Genomic DNA, 19677 nt, shown 5'->3' on the forward strand with positions numbered 1-19677 from the left:
TAAATAAAACATCTCAAAAAGCTAAATTTGCGCACTTTACCCGACGGGGGACTGGAGGACGTTAGCTCCAATAAATAAAATTCATTAATATAATTTCGATTAAATAAAATTTGTGAAAGTGTAAAAGTTTAGGTGTTTATTAAAAAAAAATCTCAATAAAAGTGAAATCAGTTTTCAACAAGTCATTTCATAAAATAAGAAGCCCGTAATATAAGCAGCCCAAATCCACCCCACTCCATCCGCTGCAAGAATCAACCAAAGGGCCCAATCAAGGAACAGGCGCTAACGGCTGCCCTAAAACCACGGATCTGACCATCAATAAAGTTCCTGCAGAGAGTAAGTACATCTAGTCTCATAAAAATCCGTCAGTCTCAAACGAAGGCGTGGTAAGTTCGTATCTCGAAAATGTCCCACATAAATAATTAAAACACCGGAATTAAAACCTCCGTTGCGTATTCTTTAAACTGTTAGTCCAAACCTCCACCGGTTACGCTACCGCTCTAAAAACGCCCTTGGACATAACACTGCTCTTAAATGTTATTATTATTATTATTATGTATTTTATAACCTCGTGTTTGTTTATACTGTTTTATCAACGTTTTTATTCAGATATTTTAATATTCGACATCATTAACTTTTTATATGTAAAATTTAGTCTGCAATTAAATAACAATCCTAATATGTCGACAACTAAATACGGAACCACAATAGATGCCATTTTTACACGATATTTAGAAAATATTAAAACAAAAACTTATGTTTCATATTTTAGTTACCATATAAGGCTTTAGTGACAACCATATCATTAGAAATATCATCAGATAATGTTATGCATATTAAATAAATAAATAAAAAGAATATGTGACATAAATAGTGTAAATTTTTCTCATTTAATCCTTTCAATACTATACATCAGTTAAATTCTTTCCATACTATATATGCATAAATCCTTTATGTACCTGTCTTTGACATCTATTAACTATTAATTGATGAATTATAAATTGAGTTTGCCAAAGAAGTTTCACTTCTAACATGTGTACTCTGTACACACGCTCTTTTTTTTTTTTTGTTAACTACTGATTTTTTTAAACGAATAGAAAAAATTAAAAAAAAAAACAAGTTCCCACATGATAGGATATCTTAATGATTCATGAAATTCTGAATCAATTCATACCTATATTGTTGAATCGATTTTTCAAATGTTCATTAAGATTTAGAAAAAAACTGAAAAAATTATAAGAAAAAATAAAAAAAGAAATTACTCCGAGTTTCTGAGCGGCCGCATACTATTGTCATTATTTGCCTCACATTATGATTATTACCCCTATTTTCCTCCGACAGCGGTTTGAGGGGAATGGCGCATGCTTAATGCCTCAGATCCCGACATCGAAACCCCGTACAGCTCATATTTTTATAAACTAGTAATCTGTAATTTTGTATTAAAAATATTTTTTTTCAGGTCGATTCTTTACTGCCGAAAAAAATTTATTCACGGAAAAAAATCATTCCTCGTTTATTTTAACTATTTTCTATTGCATAAATAAAAAAAACCAAAAATTATTTACATAAATTCAAAAAACCTTTTTTAAGCTTAGCCAATTTCTTTGCTTATAGAAGACAGTAAAAGCTTTAATTAAAAAAAAAAGATTAAATTGTTTTATTTTTTGCGGAGTTACAGCTATTTGTTTATAAGCGCTCAAGCGAAACCGCGTTTTTCTTCATCAAAAAATTAATATCTCGTAAACTATTGGTCATAGAAACATCCGGTTTTGCTCATTTTATGCCTTATTCGATTCTCTAAATTTCATACCCAATATGTCTCGACTACTTTTGCGTAGTTTCCGAGATATTTTGATTCAAAGCTCAATGCTAAAACGCTATTTTTTAAACAAAAAAAAGCAACACTTCCCACATACACACAAATGTTCAGAATATTTTTCTGAGTATTGAAAAAAAAAAATCAAAAATCGGACCATTTTGTCGAAAATTTGCCAACAAACTGATTTTTTTTCCACGCCGACTGGACTTTTATTGCTCCTCACACCATATGCTCACTTGCACTCATAACTTCCATAACTTTATGAACGCTCCAACTCGATGGTAGTAAATTTAATAATATTTGGATGTGTATGGATCAACTGGTATTATCAGCGTTAAACTTTTTTCTCAAACGGTTTATCATTTCAGTAACATCCATATTACTGAATACGGTTCTTATACGATTTTTAGTAGATTTCATAGAAATCTAACTATTGTATTTGTCCTCATGGTGGAACTTTCAAAAAATTTTACTACTTCTTGACTCAGTTCATTGAGCTGGCTCAGAAAATACATATAGTTCAACACTATATATATATATATATATATATATATATATATATATATATATATATATATATATATACAGGGTGTCTCTGAAGTGGCGGGAGTAATTGTTGGGGTCGATAGAGAAAAAAATACTGAATCGAAAGTTCCTGAGCCAAAAATTTTTTTGGGCCATAGAATTTGAGTTATGAATTAAAAACGATAGCCAATCAGAAGCGCGCTATTCGAGAAATGAAAATGAGCGGGGAAGTAGAGGAGACGCGAGAGTGAGATGCTGCAATAGCAGCTTACTCGCTCACACAAAGCCGAGCATGAGAGGGGATTGTGACGCTATGAGCCGAGTACGTAAGTGTGAATGAGTGGATGTATGAGGTCGCAAGCGGACGGCTTAATGTATGAGTGTGTGTCCGTGTATCGCAGCATTATTGGAGGCGTTGTAACGCTGAATTAAAGCTAACCGGGTACTCTAAGACAGAGGAAAAAATTTTAATTTTTATTTTTATTCGAAAAAATTTAATAAAAAAAAAAATAAAAAGGCCCAAGATTTAACCAGACCCACAGAAACGGAGAGTAAATTTTTAATTCTCATTTATTTTGCTGGGGATTATTTTCAAATAAAAAAAAAAGGCTAAGATTCAACTGGAATCCAAAAAGAGATGGATGAAAAATTTTATTTTTTATTTTTAATCAGCAAAATTATTTTTCTTTAAAAAAGAGCCCAATCTCGACTGGAGCAAGAAAAAATGATTGAAAAATTTTATTATTAATTTTCAATCAACAAAATTATTATAAAAAAATAAATGGGCCCAAGTCTCAACCGGACCCAAACAAACGGATAAAAATTTTTATTACTTACTTAATTTGCTGGAAATTATCTTTAAAAACGAAAAAATGCCCAAGACTCGATCGGATCCAAAAAAATAACAGTACAAAAATTTTTCCTTATTTTCAATCAGCAAAATTGTTTCTTTTAAAAAAGGCCCAATCTCGACTGGAGCAAAAAAATGATTAAAAAATTTTATTATTAATTTTCAATCAACAAAATTATTTAAAAAAAAAAATAGTCCGCAGACTCAACCGGACCCAAACAAACAGATAGATAGTTTTAATTACTTATTTATTTTGATGGGAATTATTTTAAAAAACGAAGAAAATCGCCCAAGACTCGACCGGACCCAAAAAAAAAAATAAATTGAAAAATTTTGTTTTCATTTTCAATCAGCCAAATTAATTTTTCTTTTCGAAACAAGGCCCAATCTCAAACAGACTAAGAGAAACTAATTAAAAAATTTTATTTTTTATTATTAATCAAATATTATTTAAAAAAGAAAATAAGCCACAGACTTAACCGGACTTAAACAAACGGATAGAAAATTTTTATTACTTACTTAATTTGCTGGAAATTATCTTTAAAAACGAAAAAATGCCCAAGACTCCATCAGACCGAAAGGGAGATGAATAAAAAAATTTTACTATTCATTTTTAATCATCATAATTAACTTTTTTATAATAAAAGGCTCAATTTCGACCGGACCCAGAAAAAATGATCCAAAAATTTTATTTTTTATTGTTGATCATCAAAACTAATTAAAAAAACAAATGAGGCCCTAGACTCAACTGGACCCAAACAAACGGATAAATAATTTTTATTACTTATTTATTTTGCAGGAAATTATTTTTGAAAACGATAAAAATGCCCTAGACTCGACCAGACCCGAAATAAAATAAAATGAAAATCTTTGTTTTTCTATTTTTAATCAGCAAAATTATTTTCCTTTGAAAAAGGGCCTGATCTCGACTGGAGCAAGAAAAAATAATTGAAAAGTTTTATAATGAATTTTTAATCAACAAAATTTTTTAAAAAAAGAAAATAGGCCCCAGACTTAACTGGACCCAAACAAACGGAAAGAAAACTTTTATTCCTGTTTTTTTTGTTGGGAATTATTTTTCGAAACAAAAAAAATTGCCCAAGACTCGACCGGACCCGAAAAAAGATAAATCGAAAAATTTTATTTCTAAATATTAATTAACTAAATTATTAAGAAAAAAAAAAAAATAGACCCAAGACGCAGCAGGACCCAAATAAACGGAAAGAAATTTTTATTACCAGATCAACAAGATTAATTTTCCTTGAAAAGAAAGGCCCAATCTCAAACAGACTTCGAATAACTGATTGAAAAATTTTATTATCAATTATTAATTAACAACATTATTCTTAAAAAAAAATTAATAGGCCCCAGACTCAATCGGACCCAAACAAACGGATCGAAAACTTTTATTTCCCATTCATTTTGCTAGGAATTATTTTTAAAAACGAAAAAATGCCCAAGACTCGACCAGAGCCAAGAATAGAAGAATGCAAAAAAATTTATTTTCTCTTTTCAATAACAAACAAAAATTTATTGAACAAAAATCAGCCTAATCTTGACAAGACGATAAAAAACTGATTGAAAAAATTTATTATCAATTATTAATTGACAAAATTATTTCAAAAAAGAAAATAGGCCCCAGACTCAACCGGACCAAAACGAACAGATAGAAAATTTTTATTACTTATTTCTTATGCTCGGAATAATTTTTGAAAACAGAAGGAATTGCCCAAGACTCAACCGGACCCAACCAAACGGATGGAAAACTTTCATTTCTCATTTATTTTGCTGGGAATTATTCTGTAAAATAATTTTTCAATTAATCGTCAGGTAAAATGTCAAAAAATAAATTAAAACAAACATTGAACTCAAGTCCCAATAATTTTGATATTTTAATTAAAATTATTTTTTAATTAATTGACAGGTAAAATGTCAAATAAGGAATTGAAAAAAATCACTCTCGAGTCCTGATAATTTTGATATTTTTATTAAAATTATTTATCAGTTAATTAACAGGTAAAATGTCAACTAATAAATTAAAAAAAAAAATTGAACTCAAGTCCGAATAATTTTGATATTTTAATTGAAATTATTTATCAGTTAATTGACAGGTAAAATGTAAAAAAATATACTAAAAAAATCGCTCTCGAGTCCTGATAATTTTGATATTATTATTAAAATTATTAATCACTTAATCAACAAGCGAAATGTCAAATGATAAATTAAAAAAAAAAATTGAACTCAAGTCCGAATAATTTTGATATTTTTAATAGAATTATCTATCAGTGAATTAACAGGTAGAATGTCAAATTATAAATTAAGAAAAAATTGAACTCAAGTCCGAATAATTTTGATATTTTTATTAGAATTATCTATCGGTGAATTAACAGGTAGAATGTCAAATTATAAATTAAGAAAAAATTGAACTCAAGTCCATTGTTTGTCCGGTTGATTCTGGGCCCTATTTTTTTTTCAAAATAATTTTCTCGATTAATAATAAAAATAAAATTTTTCAATCAGTTTCTTCTAGTCCGGTTGAGATTGGGCCTTTTTTTGAAGAAACATGATTTTGGTGATTGAAAATAAGGAAAAATTCTTTTAATTATTTTTTTGGGTCCGATCGAGTCTTGGGAATTTTCTTCGTTTTTAAAAATAATTTCCACCAAATTAAGTAAGTAATAAAAATTTTTATCCGTTTGTTTGGGTCCGGTTGAGACTTGGGCCCATTTATTTTTTTATAATAATTTTGTTGATTGAAAATTAATAATAAAATTTTTCAATCATTTTTCTTGCTCCAGTCGAGATTGGGCTCTTTTTAAAAAGAAAAATAATTTTGCTGATTAAAAATAAAAAATAAAATTTTTTCATCCATCTCTTTTTGGATTCCAGTTGAATCTTAGCCTTTTTTTTTTTTGTATTTGAAAATAATCCCCAGCAAAATAAATGAGAATTAAAAATTTACACTCCGTTTCTGTGGGTCTGGTTAAATCTTGGGCCTTTTTATTTTTTTATTAAATTTTTCGAATAAAAATAAAAATTAAAATTTTTCCTCTGTCTTAGAGTACCCGGTTAGCTTTAATTCAGCGTTACAACGCCTCCAATAATGCTGCGATACACGGACACACACTCATACATTAAGCCGTCCGCTTGCGACCTCATACATCCACTCATTCACACTTACGTACTCGGCTCATAGCGTCACAATCCCCTCTCATGCTCGGCTTTGTGTGAGCGAGTAAGCTGCTATTGCAGCATCTCACTCTCGCGTCTCCTCTACTTCCCCGCTCATTTTCATTTCTCGAATAGCGCGCTTCTGATTGGCTATCGTTTTTAATTCATAACTCAAATTCTATGGCCCAAAAAAATTTTTGGCTCAGGAACTTTCGATTCAGTATTTTTTTCTCTATCGACCCCAACAATTACTCCCGCCACTTCAGAGACACCCTGTATATATATATTAGGGTGATTCAAAAAAAAAGAATATTTTTTTTTTCGTTTGGTACTCTGAAAAATAGGTTCCTAGACACCTCTAAGAAAGCCTCTCCAAGCATGAGTTCTTAATTGTAACGGGAAGGTCCTCCTTCTTACAGTTTTCTATTTTTTCTTATTATCAGATAGAAAAATTTATATCTCGCTTCCAACTACTTGAAAAAATATCTTGTTCCTTAGATTTTGTAGGAAATTGAATGCTCTACAAAAAAGGTCTCTTACGATTTTTTCGTAAACCCAACCGTTTAAAAGATATTAACGGTTAAAGTTTGATTATTTTTGGGAAAATTTTTTATTTCTTATGAATTTTATAACTCAATGAAAAAAATCATTATGAATGATGAAACTCATAGTTTTGTAGGAAATTTACTGCTCTATAAAAATGGTCTCTTATGATTTTTCGATCAAGTTGAGCGTTTACGAGATATTCATCGTCAAACATCAATGCATATCAATTTTTCTAGTTTTTGATCAATAATTTGAAAAATTTCAATTTATTCTGTGAGTTTCAAGGAAATTTAGACAAATTTGAGTTTTTATTATAAAAGCAACTCCTATAGATGTTTTCTGTTCAAAAATTCATTTGAAAGTTTTTATTCTAATAATATTTTTTTTAAATTTTATCTTTAATAATTTAAAATCTTAATCGCGTTGTCATTTATTATTATGAAATTTGTTCAGTGCATATTTTTAAATTGTTTTTCACAAAATATACATAAAATTTTCGTTCGAGGGGATTTTTGTTTTGAATTCCATTTCTTCTTCTGTTTGTCTTCTGAAACTAACGCCATCTATGTTTTTTACTCTCAACTATCTTCAGTATCTACCCATTTAATACCGTATTTTCAGTGTTCCTAAAACTGATCATCTTGAATACGTAATAAAATAATTCATTTAAAATAAGTCTTATAATCATCACATAAATTTATTTATCATCAATTAACCTACAATGAATAAAGAAATACGTTTTATCGGAATACCTCTACAAAGAATTTCGGAACGTAAGTTACCAAAAGTGAAAGAGGTTATGCGTGTGTTTTTCTACCAACTTAAAATTTTAAAGTATTCAATCAAACAAAGTGCTAAAAATTCAGTTGACCAAGTTATTGAACTGTGGAGAAAAATCAGATTCCAACTAGTGGAGCTCCTAATGCAGTCAAAAAATTTCTTCGCTATCACAGTCAATGGTTAAAATTACAAAAAAATTTCGATAAAAAGAATTCAGCGCAAAACCAAAAGGAAATGAAATTTCAGACTGATCTTGAACAATTATTCGACATTGTGAGCGAAAAATCCTTAAAAGTGCTTGATGATAATATTAGAAAGTTGTATTTGGATCAAAAATTCGGTACCCATAAAGAGATTCTTTCTAATAATGTACCTGTATCAAACTTAACCACAACTATGATGGGAATAGATGAGAGTAGTAAGTATCTGAGATATTTAATTATTATAAAGTCAGGTAGTAGTGTAACTTTTCATAGATGACTAGATGACATTTGACTAGACAATTTTTGGAGTCCTTTCTTAATTATTTGTCATCAAAATGAATAAATTCTATACATTTTCTTCGTTTAATTTATAAAACAGATCTTATTCCAGACTTAGATCAACCGTCTACCAGTCATGCGATTGTTCCAAGTGAAAAATCAGAGTCGTTCTCTACGTATACATTAAGTGGAGTTACAAATTTTGGATCTGATTCAGAGTATGAACCTCCAATTCCGACAAAACGAGCAAAACTTGATGTCTTAACTCCTGAAGTCATTTTTGGACTCGACCGAGCTAATGTCAGCAGTAGAAATGCGATGTTTATTATTGCTCCGGTTTTACTAGCAGTAGGTATTAAAATTGAAGATACAACGCTCAGTTATAGTTCAATTCAACGAGCTCGTATGCTTCAAAGAGAAGACATTGCTAAAGGACTTAATGACAACTTTAAGACACACGATAAATACGTTATGCATTGGGACGGAAAAATGCTGAATGACCTTGTTGGATCAAAATCTGTGGAACGGCTACCAGTTATTTTAACTGCATTTGGTACCGAACAATTACTTGGGGTTCCAAAAATGAATTCTGGGACGGCAGACAATCAAACATCAGCCATTTTATCGACATTGAGTGAATGGGGTATTACTAATTATGTTAAGGCGATGTGTTTTGACACGACGGCAGTTAATACAGGTAACTTATCAATGATAATTTAATCTAAAAATATTTAATTATTAACGTTCTAGTTTAATTTTTATTGCTTACTGAATTTCACTTTTGAAATTATTGAGAATTATTTACTCATTTGGATTTTAAATATAATCTACAATTTGTTGAAAATATTAAATTTAACGATAGTTATCTATTTTCTTTATACAGGAATTCATAACGGTACATGTAAGGCAATTGAAAAGACTTTGGGAAGAGAGTTAATCTGGTTACCATGTCGTCACCACATTTTTGAGATCATATTGAGAAGTGCATTTGAAGTATATTGGCCTGTGTCATCTGGGCCAAACGTACCAATGTTCGGAAGATTTTAAAAAATCATGGGATGAAATAAATAAAACTAATTATAAATCTGGAATTGAAGATACTGTTGTTGCTGATATCATTTTGGATAAAAAAATGAAATATCTAGTTTAATTGCACAATCCTTACAGGTATGATTTAACTGCGATTTTAAGAAAAAAATTTTCTTGTTTCTGACAAATTTTTAATTGTTTTTGATAGTTACTACAACCCCGAGATGACTATAAAGAATTGTTGGAATTGTCGTTGATTTTCCTTGGAGAAATGCCTCAAGAAGAAATTTTTTCAAACGTCCTGGTGCAATTCATCATGCTAGGTGGATGGCGAAGGCAATTTACAGTTTAAAAATGTTTCTATTCAGAAATGAATTTAAACTTTCTAATAAAGAATTGGACGGTCTTCGGCAAATTTGTATATTTATAGTTACACTGTATTTAAAAGCTTGGTTTTCATCAACTTCTGCAACAACTGCTGCTAATCATGGCTTGCAGTTTTTGAAAAATTTATTCGAGTACAAAAATATCAATTCATTGATTTCTTCAGCAACTTGTGAAAAAATGATTTTGCATTTATGGTATTTAAGTGATGAACTTGCCATTTTATCATTATTTGACGATACCGTTTCATTGGAAGTAAAAAAATATTGTTGGAGCTGTTAATACTCGGAACGGTATAGATTCTAAAGCTAAAAATTTATAATTGATAAAAACGATTTGAATTCATTAACGCAAAAAGTCTGAGTGACTTTGTTTCTAAAAAGTCTTTAAATCTCTTTAAAATCTTTGATTTACCATATGACTTCCTTGATAAAGATATTGAATCGTGGCCTACTAATGACAGTTACATTGAAAATAAAGAATACTTTAACCAATTGAAAGTTGTTAATGATTCAGCAGAACGAGCTGTTGCATTAGTTAGTGAGTATAATCAATGCTTGACAAAAAATGAAGAGCAATTCCAATACTTATTGCAAATTATCAAAGAACATCGAAAAAACTACCCAAACTGCAATAGAGGAAATTATTTACAGTAAAAGTGTACCGTTATGTTGAAAATATTGAAAATTATATGGCAGTTGATAATTAAATAAATAAATTCTTCGATAAAAAAGTGAAACACACTAAATTGAATTATATATTTAAAAAAATGCACTAATTTTTTGTTTTAATGTAATCAAACATGTCCAAGACTAAAAAAACTAATTAAAAAAATAGTTCATAACATATTTCTATTCATAGAAACTCAAATTTGTCTAAATTTCCTTGAAACTCACAGAATAAATTGAAATTTTTCGAATTATTGATCAAAAACTAGAAAAATTGATATGCATTGATGTTTGACGATGAATATCTCGTAAACGCTCAACTTGATCGAAAAATCATAAGAGACCATTTTTATAGAGCAGTAAATTTCCTACAAATCTGTGAGTTTCATCATTCATAATGATTTTTTTCATTGAGTTATAAAATTCATAAGAAATAAAAAATTTTCCCAAAAATAATCAAACTTTAACCGTTAATATCTTTTAAACGGTTGGGTTTACGAAAAAAATCGTAAGAGACCTTTTTGTAGAGCATTCAATTTCCTACAAAATCTGAGGAACAAGATATTTTTTCAAGTAGTTGGAAGCGAGATATAAATTTTTCTATCTGATAATAAGAAAAAATAGAAAACTGTAAGAAGGAGGACCTTCCCGTTACAATTAAGAACTCATGCTTGGAGAGGCTTTCTTAGAGGTGTCTAGGAACCTATTTTTCAGAGTACCAAACGAAAAAAAAAATATTCTTTTTTTTTTAATCACCCTAATATATATATATACGATATAACGCGGCTTGTCCGGATGATAGCGTCATAAATTCATAATGGATCTTTTCCAAACTCAACATACTTAATTTTCAGACGAATACGAAAGTCGAGTTTAAATTTGAGCTCAATCGGTTAAATAGTTCATGAGTTATAGCATTTCATAGTTGTGAAAATGATGAAAATTCAAGCTTTTACTTCTTATTTCTTATATAACTTTTGATTGAAAAAAGTTAGTAAGAATGTGTTAAGTTCATCTTAGAGCTATTTTAATAAGCTTTAAGGGGCACACCTAGTGTAACGGCCTAAAAAAAACGTGATTTTTGGGAATTTTTATTAAAAAAAATACTTTATCAATTATTTTAAAATTTTAAGAATATATTTATATATGTTTTAAGAATACATAATGAAATTTTTGATGAAAAAAATTAAATATTTTTTAAGTTATCGTCGATCTCTAACGGCGCGAAAAAAAAAAGGTCCTTCACTGCTGCAGTGATTCCGGCCTTCTCCGTGGATGAAATCTAAAAAAATATCTCGTTAAACTAGATAATATTGTCTGTACAATGACCTACGATAAAAAAATCAAAAATTGACAATATCGCGGCGTTTTAAAAAAATAGTCGAATTTTACCTAAAATTTTGGTCGTTTGTGGCCTGCGAAAATTCGATTTTTGATCAGATCAAAAAATCGATAGGTCATTGTACGGAGAACTATATATAGAACATGTAAAAAAATTCGATAGTGATCGGATCATTTGTTTTTGAGTAATCACTGCAGCAAATTCGGAAAATGCTGTTTCGAGAAAAACGCGTTTAAAGATAAAATGATCGTTTCCACTGTTATAAGTGGTTTAAAATCATATTTACAGCTAATCTGCTATTCCAGGGCCATATAATACACCTTCCTCTTCTTCGAAAAGGGCTTGTTCAGCTGAAGAAGCTTTTCTTCGAGATGATCGACCTTCTTTTGAAGAAGCCCTTTGGCGATAATCAGCGATTCGTATTCTCGTGTCGTCCTTAAGAGCCGCAAAATCTCTTGCTGCAGGTCCAACTATCACTCCCATTACATTGAATATCTTCAAAATTGACGAATAACCGTCATTAAATATTGCAGTTGCAAAATTATTTGACAATTCAATAGTTTTGAAGCCATTATGAAGATGCTTGGGTGAAAAGTGCCAAAGTAAACCGTTGTAGCTTTCATTGTTGTTTTGAGTATTGTTACCTTTACATCTATCAAGCAATTCATATCGAGATAAGTCTTCATAAATAGGTTTTATAGCTTCTTGTACTTCTGGATCCAGTGGGAGGTAATCGTGTTTAAATGTACTAGTGATTCCTTCAGCTTCCGCGCGGCGATAAGCGCACCAACTTTCAGCGCCTTCTGGACAATTTTTATGATTTGGGTTTTTGTCAGTTGAACAGAAATGATAAAATGTTGCCCAGATTGCTTTATACATTTCATCTACATTATATTGATTCCTCATAATTGCTAAACCATAATATTTTTGGCGTTTATTTATAAAATTTACAGTTAACTTTTGTGATGTTTTACTTTTTCCTCCTAATTTCTTATTAATGTTCTTTACACTTCGGCAACGTGTTCCCATTATTTTTTCACATGTAGATAGCATTCCAATTTAGCAACAGGAATATCATAAGGATTCAAATCTATAAGTCCTTTGTGGGTAGCGCTATCACCATCACCAATATAGCGGGTATATTTTACACCATATTTACTAATGGAACGACCAAACATGTCTTTTACACTATCCACTTCCATTTTTGAGGCAGATCCTTTATGATTGGCATCACATTCTTCATCGTGTAATGATGCCATTCCTCATAATCTTCAGGTTCGCTATCTTTTTTTTTCTTCCAAAAAACACAACTCTGACAATATGTAGATTTTACGCATGAATCAAGAATTTTCTTGCTGTATTTTCCTGCCAGCGTAACTACTCCAAAACGGGAAGTATGGCCACGTTTTTTCCAGGTACCATCGCCGCTAACAGTCAAATTTGTCTCCGAATTTTCTTTCTTTAATGTAAGCTCTTTTTCTTCATTTATAGCTTGCTGCATACTGAGCTTACAAACAGTTTCGGCTGCAATCTGTAAATTCGTAAAACATCCCGCAAAAGTTTGGTCGTAAAATTTGCATGCTAAATCCATTAATCCACAGAAAAAATTTATCCCATTTATTCCGATGCCCAATAGACGCATCACAGCAACAATACGTTTATTTATTTCAAATGCGTTATTAATCATTGGTCCAGAATTAATATACGAATTTCCACATTCACAAATAATAGCAATTTTGAACCCTAGGCCTCTTGAACTTGCTTGATTGAAAGTAACTTTTTTTTGACAGGTTTTACACACCACTAAATTACTAATTGCACTAAAAACTGATAAAAATTGCAAAATACAATATGAAGATTAATCACTCATGTTCAAGAAAATAGCACGTGTAAAATTATGATGCGCTCGATACAACGATCACAATGAAACTAAATGTGTCTGGCTGCGAAAATACTTTACGTGGCAGTAAACGAAAAATTTCTAGAAATTTCTAGAAATTATTATAATGATATATTTTTGTATATCTGAGAGCCAACAATAGAAACTGGAATCGTGTTATAGGGGCTGGAAGAGACAGTAGACTCTGAACAATACTTCAGGTACGTCTCGCAGCTAATGACACTCTAGCTGCCGAGCGGCTGCTCTTTAAAATGTTATAACTCAAAAACTATTTGAGATATCGATTTGAAATTTTAATATGTTATTTTTAAAGGTGTAATCTACCGAAATATGGAAAAAAAATCGACTTTTTTCGAAATTTCACACTAGTTGTGCCCCTTAAGGGGGATAGCCACTGTGACGCTGGAAAAAATAGGCAATTTTCGGGAATTTTTTTTACTAGGATAATAAAGGAATTTGGGGATCGGGTTTTTTTTGTTTTATAAAGTATATGTTGAGGATAATTCTCCTAAATTTTTATTCAAAAATATTTTGTTATCACAAAGTTATAAACATTTTTGTAGAGCACCAAAAAAATTTCCCCCTCCATTGCCGGTACTGTAACTCAAAAACGGATTATCTGAAACAAAAAAACCAAACGGCATTTTAATCTATAGGAATGTCGCTATCGTCGCACGTAGGGGATTTTGAAAATTTTGATTTGAGAAAAAATGGCGCCATATTGAAAATTTTTTCGTCTTTTTCCTCATTTTTTGGACTCAAACAGCCTTTAAAAATCTTAAAAATTAAAATTTTCAAAATCCCCTACGTGCGACGATAGCCACTAAGTAGACGAATACGGGAAATCAAAAAAATTGAGAATCGGTTCATATTTACGAAAGTTACAGTACCGGAAAGTTTGAAAAAGTCGTTTTGAGAAAAACGCGAGTAAAGTTTTAAGAAGATTCTCGCAACTTTAAAATCTAGTCTTTCACAAAATATTCATACTCACATCAAACTATCAAGTCCTGGGCCATATGAGGGTTCTTCCTCCTTATCTTTAGTATTGACCTTGACTTTTTTATTTTTTTACTGGCCGTTTCCATGCGGCTTTCAGCAGCTTTAACCCGAGTAGCGTCGCGCTCAGCGCAGTATGAGTAGAGTGTTGGTCCTACTTTAACATCGAGATTCTCTAATATCTTCAGAGTTGCTAGAGCCCCATCATTGAATGTAATTGTTGAAATATATAAAGCTATTTCAACAATAAGGGAATAAGAAGAATTTGTTTTTGGGGCGAGCTGCCACACTAATGCATTGAAGCTTTCATTATTATTTTGTGTAAACCCACCGACACATCGTTCCAATAACTCTGGATTCGATAGATCTTCATAAATCGGTATTAAAGCTTCCGCAATATCTGCAGGAAGTGGTGGTTTTTCAACTAATGAGTCCAAAGTATTTGTTGCCACAGCTTTTTGAAATTGACACCACGAATTTGCACCTTCAGGACAAAGAAAATGCTGCGGATCTTCGGGTGATAAAAACTTGTGATAAAATGTTTGCCAAATAGCATTATACATCTCATCAACATCATTAGAATGACGTCTGATTGCTAAACCATAATACTTTGTAAATTCATTAATTGCTTTGTCCGTTAATCGACCTTTCCCACCTAAACTTTTCTGTGTATTTTCTTCTTTTCCTATTTTTGTCTTCTTGTTAGTTCGTTGCTTCTTCAAAGCCCTTAGTCGACTGCCCATTCGTTTTTGCACGTGATTAATACATTCCTTTTTTTTTTTTATCTTCACCATGTCCCCATACGGTTTAGCATCACAAATATTTTTATACGTTTTAGTGTCACCATCACCTATATAGTTTACATACTTAACGTTATGTAATAACTCTGATCGCATAAACATCTCTTTTATTCCATCTACCTCCATTTGTCCAGAAGAATTTTCATGGTTTATTGGACAGTCTAGAGCATGGTCTTGCATAAATTGATCGTATTCAGCTGTTCCTTTTTTGAGCTCATTAGCGCACACATCTTACAATAACTGGATTTCATACTTACATCTACGATTTTGCCAGTGAAGTAACCAATTAGAGAAGATATACCAAATGAAGATTTAAACCCTCTTTTCTTCCAACTACCGTCACCGGAGACAGAAATTCCAGGAATGTCATTGGATTTTAAATGCTTGCAGGTTTCTTGGATTTCTTCTTTAGCAGCTTTTTTCAACACTAAATCACAACAGTTTCTAGCTGCATTTCTGATTTGTGTGACCAGACGATCGTAAAAGCTATGGAACATTGGTCGTGGTAAATCCATGAAAGCACAAAATCTTTCAGCTCCAGATAACCCAATACCAATTATCCGCATTGCAAAGATGAAACGGCGATTAATTTCATACGCATTCTTGATGAGTGGACATGAATTTATCAAAACTGGATCACATTTTTGCAATTCACAACTAGTTTAAAACCTAATCCTCGAATACTTGTCTCAGTAAAGTTTACATCACCACCACACTTTTTACACGATACACAGCCACTTAGTAAATTAAATATCGAAAAAAATTTATAATTTTGTAGCTAATACTCGAATCAATTGTACAATCAGATTTTTGTGATAATTTCCTCTTGGAAGCACTATCACGTCGTTGAGAGCCAGTATTTTTTCAGTTTCATATCTGTTGAGCGTTTGATTAAATTTTTCCTGTCGTTTGGCAGTTTTCTTTCGTTTTTAATAACTTTACTTTGTTTACGATCCATTATTTAACAAATTTTTTTGTTAAATAAACAAAAAAAAAAAAGATCAGAAGATTTAAAAAAATAAGTAAGTAAACAATAACGAGTACACTAAGAAACTCAATAAATTAAAGAACGAGTGTGTATTCATACAAAACAACTAAACTATGAGGTACAGTATCTCAACAATAAGAAAAAATATACGTTAAAAGTCAAATAATTGTAACGGTTGACAATCGTGAGGGAAAACAATCGCCAACCCGTACGAATCAAAGACGGAGCGAGCAGGCGACGTTTTCGTCGAAGCGCCGCGCGTAAAACGGTCAATCGACGCGCTCTTATAAAAATGACTATAACTCGAAAACTATTCGGAATTTTTCTATAAAATTTGAAATACATAATTTTGAATATATAAACTTCAGTTTAATGAAAAAAAAAAAAAAATTTTTTTCCGAAATTTTACAGTGGCTATCCCCCTTAATTTGCATATGGGGTATTCCATGCCAAATCGACCACTTTTGACCCCGACCCTTTTCGATTTGGCCGAAAGTTTTCCATCCTTTTCTACCCTATAAAAAACGGTTCTCAGAATTTTTTTGAATTTTTTTACCTAACTCCAAAAAAGTTATGAATTTTTCAAAAAAATGGCTTTTTTATTATCAAATAGCCATAACTTTTTCAAAACTAAACATTTAGGTACCTTTTTTTTTTTTAAATTTTTGTTTTTAGATGTACTTTCCGATAAAAATACAATTTATACTTTCCGATAAAAATACAATTCAACGATTTCACGGCATTATATTTACAATTTAGAGGCTTCATCGATGACTGTATTTAGTAAGATTCAAATTTTAATATATCAATTAGATCGATAAACTAGGCATAACAATTATCGACTTACCTATAGCCAGTAAACTAGATGCTATAAGCTAGTATGTTTTGATTAAAAGTGCGGCTTTTTCATTTTGAGATCTAAAACATAACCTATAAATCTTTTGTGCAATCTAGTGTTTTATAAAAGATTGTCATTACATTTGTTGTATAAATAAATAATTTCTCTAGTTTATAAGCGCTTTTTTAATTTGTCTTTATGGCGTCAAAAAAGGTATTTGATCGGTGTTGTAATCCTTTTGAGTTGGAATCTCATTTTAAAAAAATTGGTTTACGTCCGGCAACTGATATTATGAAAGTAACGTTAGGATTAGATGATAATTATTTATTATGCAGTTCATGTCGAAAAAAAGCTTCAGAGTTAGTGAAGCAACAAACAAATGCTCGTAATGATCCTAGTGCTGATGTAAGTGACCGTGAAGACAACTATAGTGACAATAATGACAACAATGATCAGGCTGATAATGATAGTAATACAACTGCCATGGATCTCCCATTATCCTTATCATTCCGTAAGTTTTTTTAATTATTTATACGTTACTTGAATACATTTCTAGTAGCTATATGTTTCACTATTATTATTTTTAAGGTTCCATGTCATTTGATAGCGAACCCAAAGCATCACAATCAAGCTCAGGATCCCAAGTTAGCGCTGCAAATCAATTACCCGTAATAAACCATGCATTAGAATTGTTAAATCAATCACCGATTCCATCGAAGAAATTGAATGATAATCAATTTTTGAACAATAAAATAAATCGGGTATCCGACAGCTTGAAAAGTTTTGCTTTCTTCTTCAGATGAAGAATCGATTGATGACGATGGTGAAAATTTTCGCTCTCTAATTAAAATGTTGTATGATAAATTCAACGATAAAGAAACTGATAAGTCTTTGAAAATACAAATTTTAACATTATTACCTGTAAAATGGAGTGAGAGACGTATTTGTGAAACTATGAATACATCAAGACATTTGTCAAGAGTAGCAAAAATTTGGTTGAAGAAACGGGTTTACTTTCTACACCTGAATCGAAATTAGGTATGGGTAGCGTAAAATCGATGTTTTAAATACACTTGAAAACTAAATTTCTCAACATTTTTGTATAGGGAGGACAATTACTGATCAGGTAAAATTAAAAGTTGAAAAATTTTTACAACGATGATGAGTATAGTGCTCAAATGCCCGGTATGAAAGACTTTGTATCAATTCGAAGTGATGATGGTAATCGGATACACGTCCAAAAAGACTTATCCTGTCTAACTTAAAAGAATTATACCAATGTTTCTGTGAAATAAATCCTACTGAGAGAATTGGATTTTCAAAATTCGCTTCTTTGCGACCAAAACATTGTGTGTTAGCAGGGGCAAGTGGAACACACACCATCTGCGTGTGTACGATTCATCAAAACGTGAAGTTAATGATGCTTGGTAATTATCAAATTAATTAATAATTATAAATGGGTGAATTTTAAGTTTACTAAATTACTGTTATTTTAGGTGCAAATATTTATTCTTTGACAAGGAACACAGAAAAGCCCATTAAACACTACAGCGATTACTTGAGCATGATTATATGTGAAAATCCATCTTTTCAGTGTTATTTAGGTGGATGTAAAAACTGTCCTGGGGTCGATGAGTTGAGTAAAATTTTACTAAAATGTTTTGAGGACCGGGAAATCGAGAATATTACATATAAATATTGGATATCAAAACCGAGAAGTAGTTTAGAAACTATTATTAAGCCTACAGAAGAATTTGTGGAAAAATTTTGTAGTGAGTTAGAAATTCTTCTACCTCATTCGTTCATTGCTAAGGAGCAAGCCCAATTCTTGAAGACATTGAAAGAAACATTGAAACCAAACGAATACGTTATTATTTGTGATTTTGCAAAAATTATGCCTTCGTAGTACAAAATGCGGCAGCTGGTTTTCACTGGAATAATAATCAGGCAACAGTTTTTCCAGTCGTTATTTATTATACAGTAAATAACAAACTTGAACACAAAAGTTTAGTAATTATCTCAGATTCTAACAAACATGATGCCGTTGCTGTTCATGTTTTCATCGAAATAATAACTGATTACGTGAAAAGTCTTCCTGAACGTTGTAACAAGATTTATTATTTTTCTGATCGAGCTCCTCAACAATTTAAAAACTTTAAAAACTTTGTAAATTTATATTACCACGAAGATGATTTTGATATTCCTGCTGAATGGCATTTTTTTGCGACTGCCCATGGGAAAGGTCCGTGTGATGGAACCGGTGGTATTCTCAAACGACTTGCAGCGAGAGCAAGTCTCCAACTCGCGGTAGACAAACAAATAACGACACCAGAAGAACTTTTTGAATGGGCTTCTGCACCGGATAACTTGTCAAATATTATAGTGAAGTTTTCCCCAGAAGAAGATTATGACACAGCAGTAAATGATTTAAATGATCGATTTTTGAAAACGAAACCGATTACAGGAACTCAACAACTACATTGTATAATTCCGGACAAAAATGGTTGTTTACTAGTTAAAAACTTTTCGAATTCGAATGAACACAGAATTTGTAAAATA

The 19677-nt window shown here is 31.0% G+C and overlaps 4 protein-coding genes across 5 annotated transcripts; 2 read left to right on the plus strand and 2 right to left on the minus strand.

Moving 5' to 3' along the window:
- The first annotated feature begins 7805 nt into the window (after window positions 1-7805).
- On the plus strand, window positions 7806-9495 carry LOC141535432 (uncharacterized). 2 transcript variants are annotated; one of them, XM_074255356.1, is made up of 4 exons: window positions 7806-8109; window positions 8274-8870; window positions 9057-9340; window positions 9411-9495. In XM_074255356.1, exons 1-3 carry the CDS (start codon window positions 7926-7928, stop codon window positions 9218-9220), a joined length of 945 nt encoding a protein of 314 aa, XP_074111457.1. In that variant the 5' UTR covers window positions 7806-7925; the 3' UTR covers window positions 9221-9340; window positions 9411-9495. The 2 variants fall into 2 exon arrangements, with proteins under 2 accessions (XP_074111457.1, XP_074111458.1); XM_074255357.1 differs by having other exon boundaries at window positions 8286-8870.
- Window positions 9496-11459: 1964 nt separating this feature from the next.
- LOC141535165 (uncharacterized) lies at window positions 11460-12502 on the minus strand. Its single transcript, XM_074254988.1, has 2 exons — window positions 11883-12502; window positions 11460-11536 (listed from the first exon to the last, which is right to left on the minus strand). The coding sequence occupies exon 1, from the start codon at window positions 12500-12502 to the stop codon at window positions 11885-11887; it is 618 nt and encodes a 205-aa protein (XP_074111089.1). The 3' UTR covers window positions 11460-11536; window positions 11883-11884.
- A 1457-nt stretch (window positions 12503-13959) lies between these two features.
- LOC141535166 (uncharacterized) lies at window positions 13960-15055 on the minus strand. Its single transcript, XM_074254990.1, has 2 exons — window positions 14488-15055; window positions 13960-14115 (listed from the first exon to the last, which is right to left on the minus strand). The coding sequence occupies exon 1, from the start codon at window positions 15053-15055 to the stop codon at window positions 14489-14491; it is 567 nt and encodes a 188-aa protein (XP_074111091.1). The 3' UTR covers window positions 13960-14115; window position 14488.
- A 2063-nt stretch (window positions 15056-17118) lies between these two features.
- On the plus strand, window positions 17119-17921 carry LOC141535167 (uncharacterized). Its single transcript, XM_074254991.1, has 2 exons — window positions 17119-17629; window positions 17707-17921. Exons 1-2 carry the CDS (start codon window positions 17317-17319, stop codon window positions 17919-17921), a joined length of 528 nt encoding a protein of 175 aa, XP_074111092.1. The 5' UTR covers window positions 17119-17316.
- The last annotated feature ends 1756 nt before the right edge of the window (window positions 17922-19677 follow it).

The sequence above is a fragment of the Cotesia typhae genome, unplaced genomic scaffold, assembly GCF_013202065.1.
Source record: "Cotesia typhae breed Kobodo isofemale line unplaced genomic scaffold, CoteBio_Ctyphae scaffold_13, whole genome shotgun sequence".
In the NCBI taxonomy this organism is placed as follows: domain Eukaryota; kingdom Metazoa; phylum Arthropoda; class Insecta; order Hymenoptera; family Braconidae; genus Cotesia; species Cotesia typhae.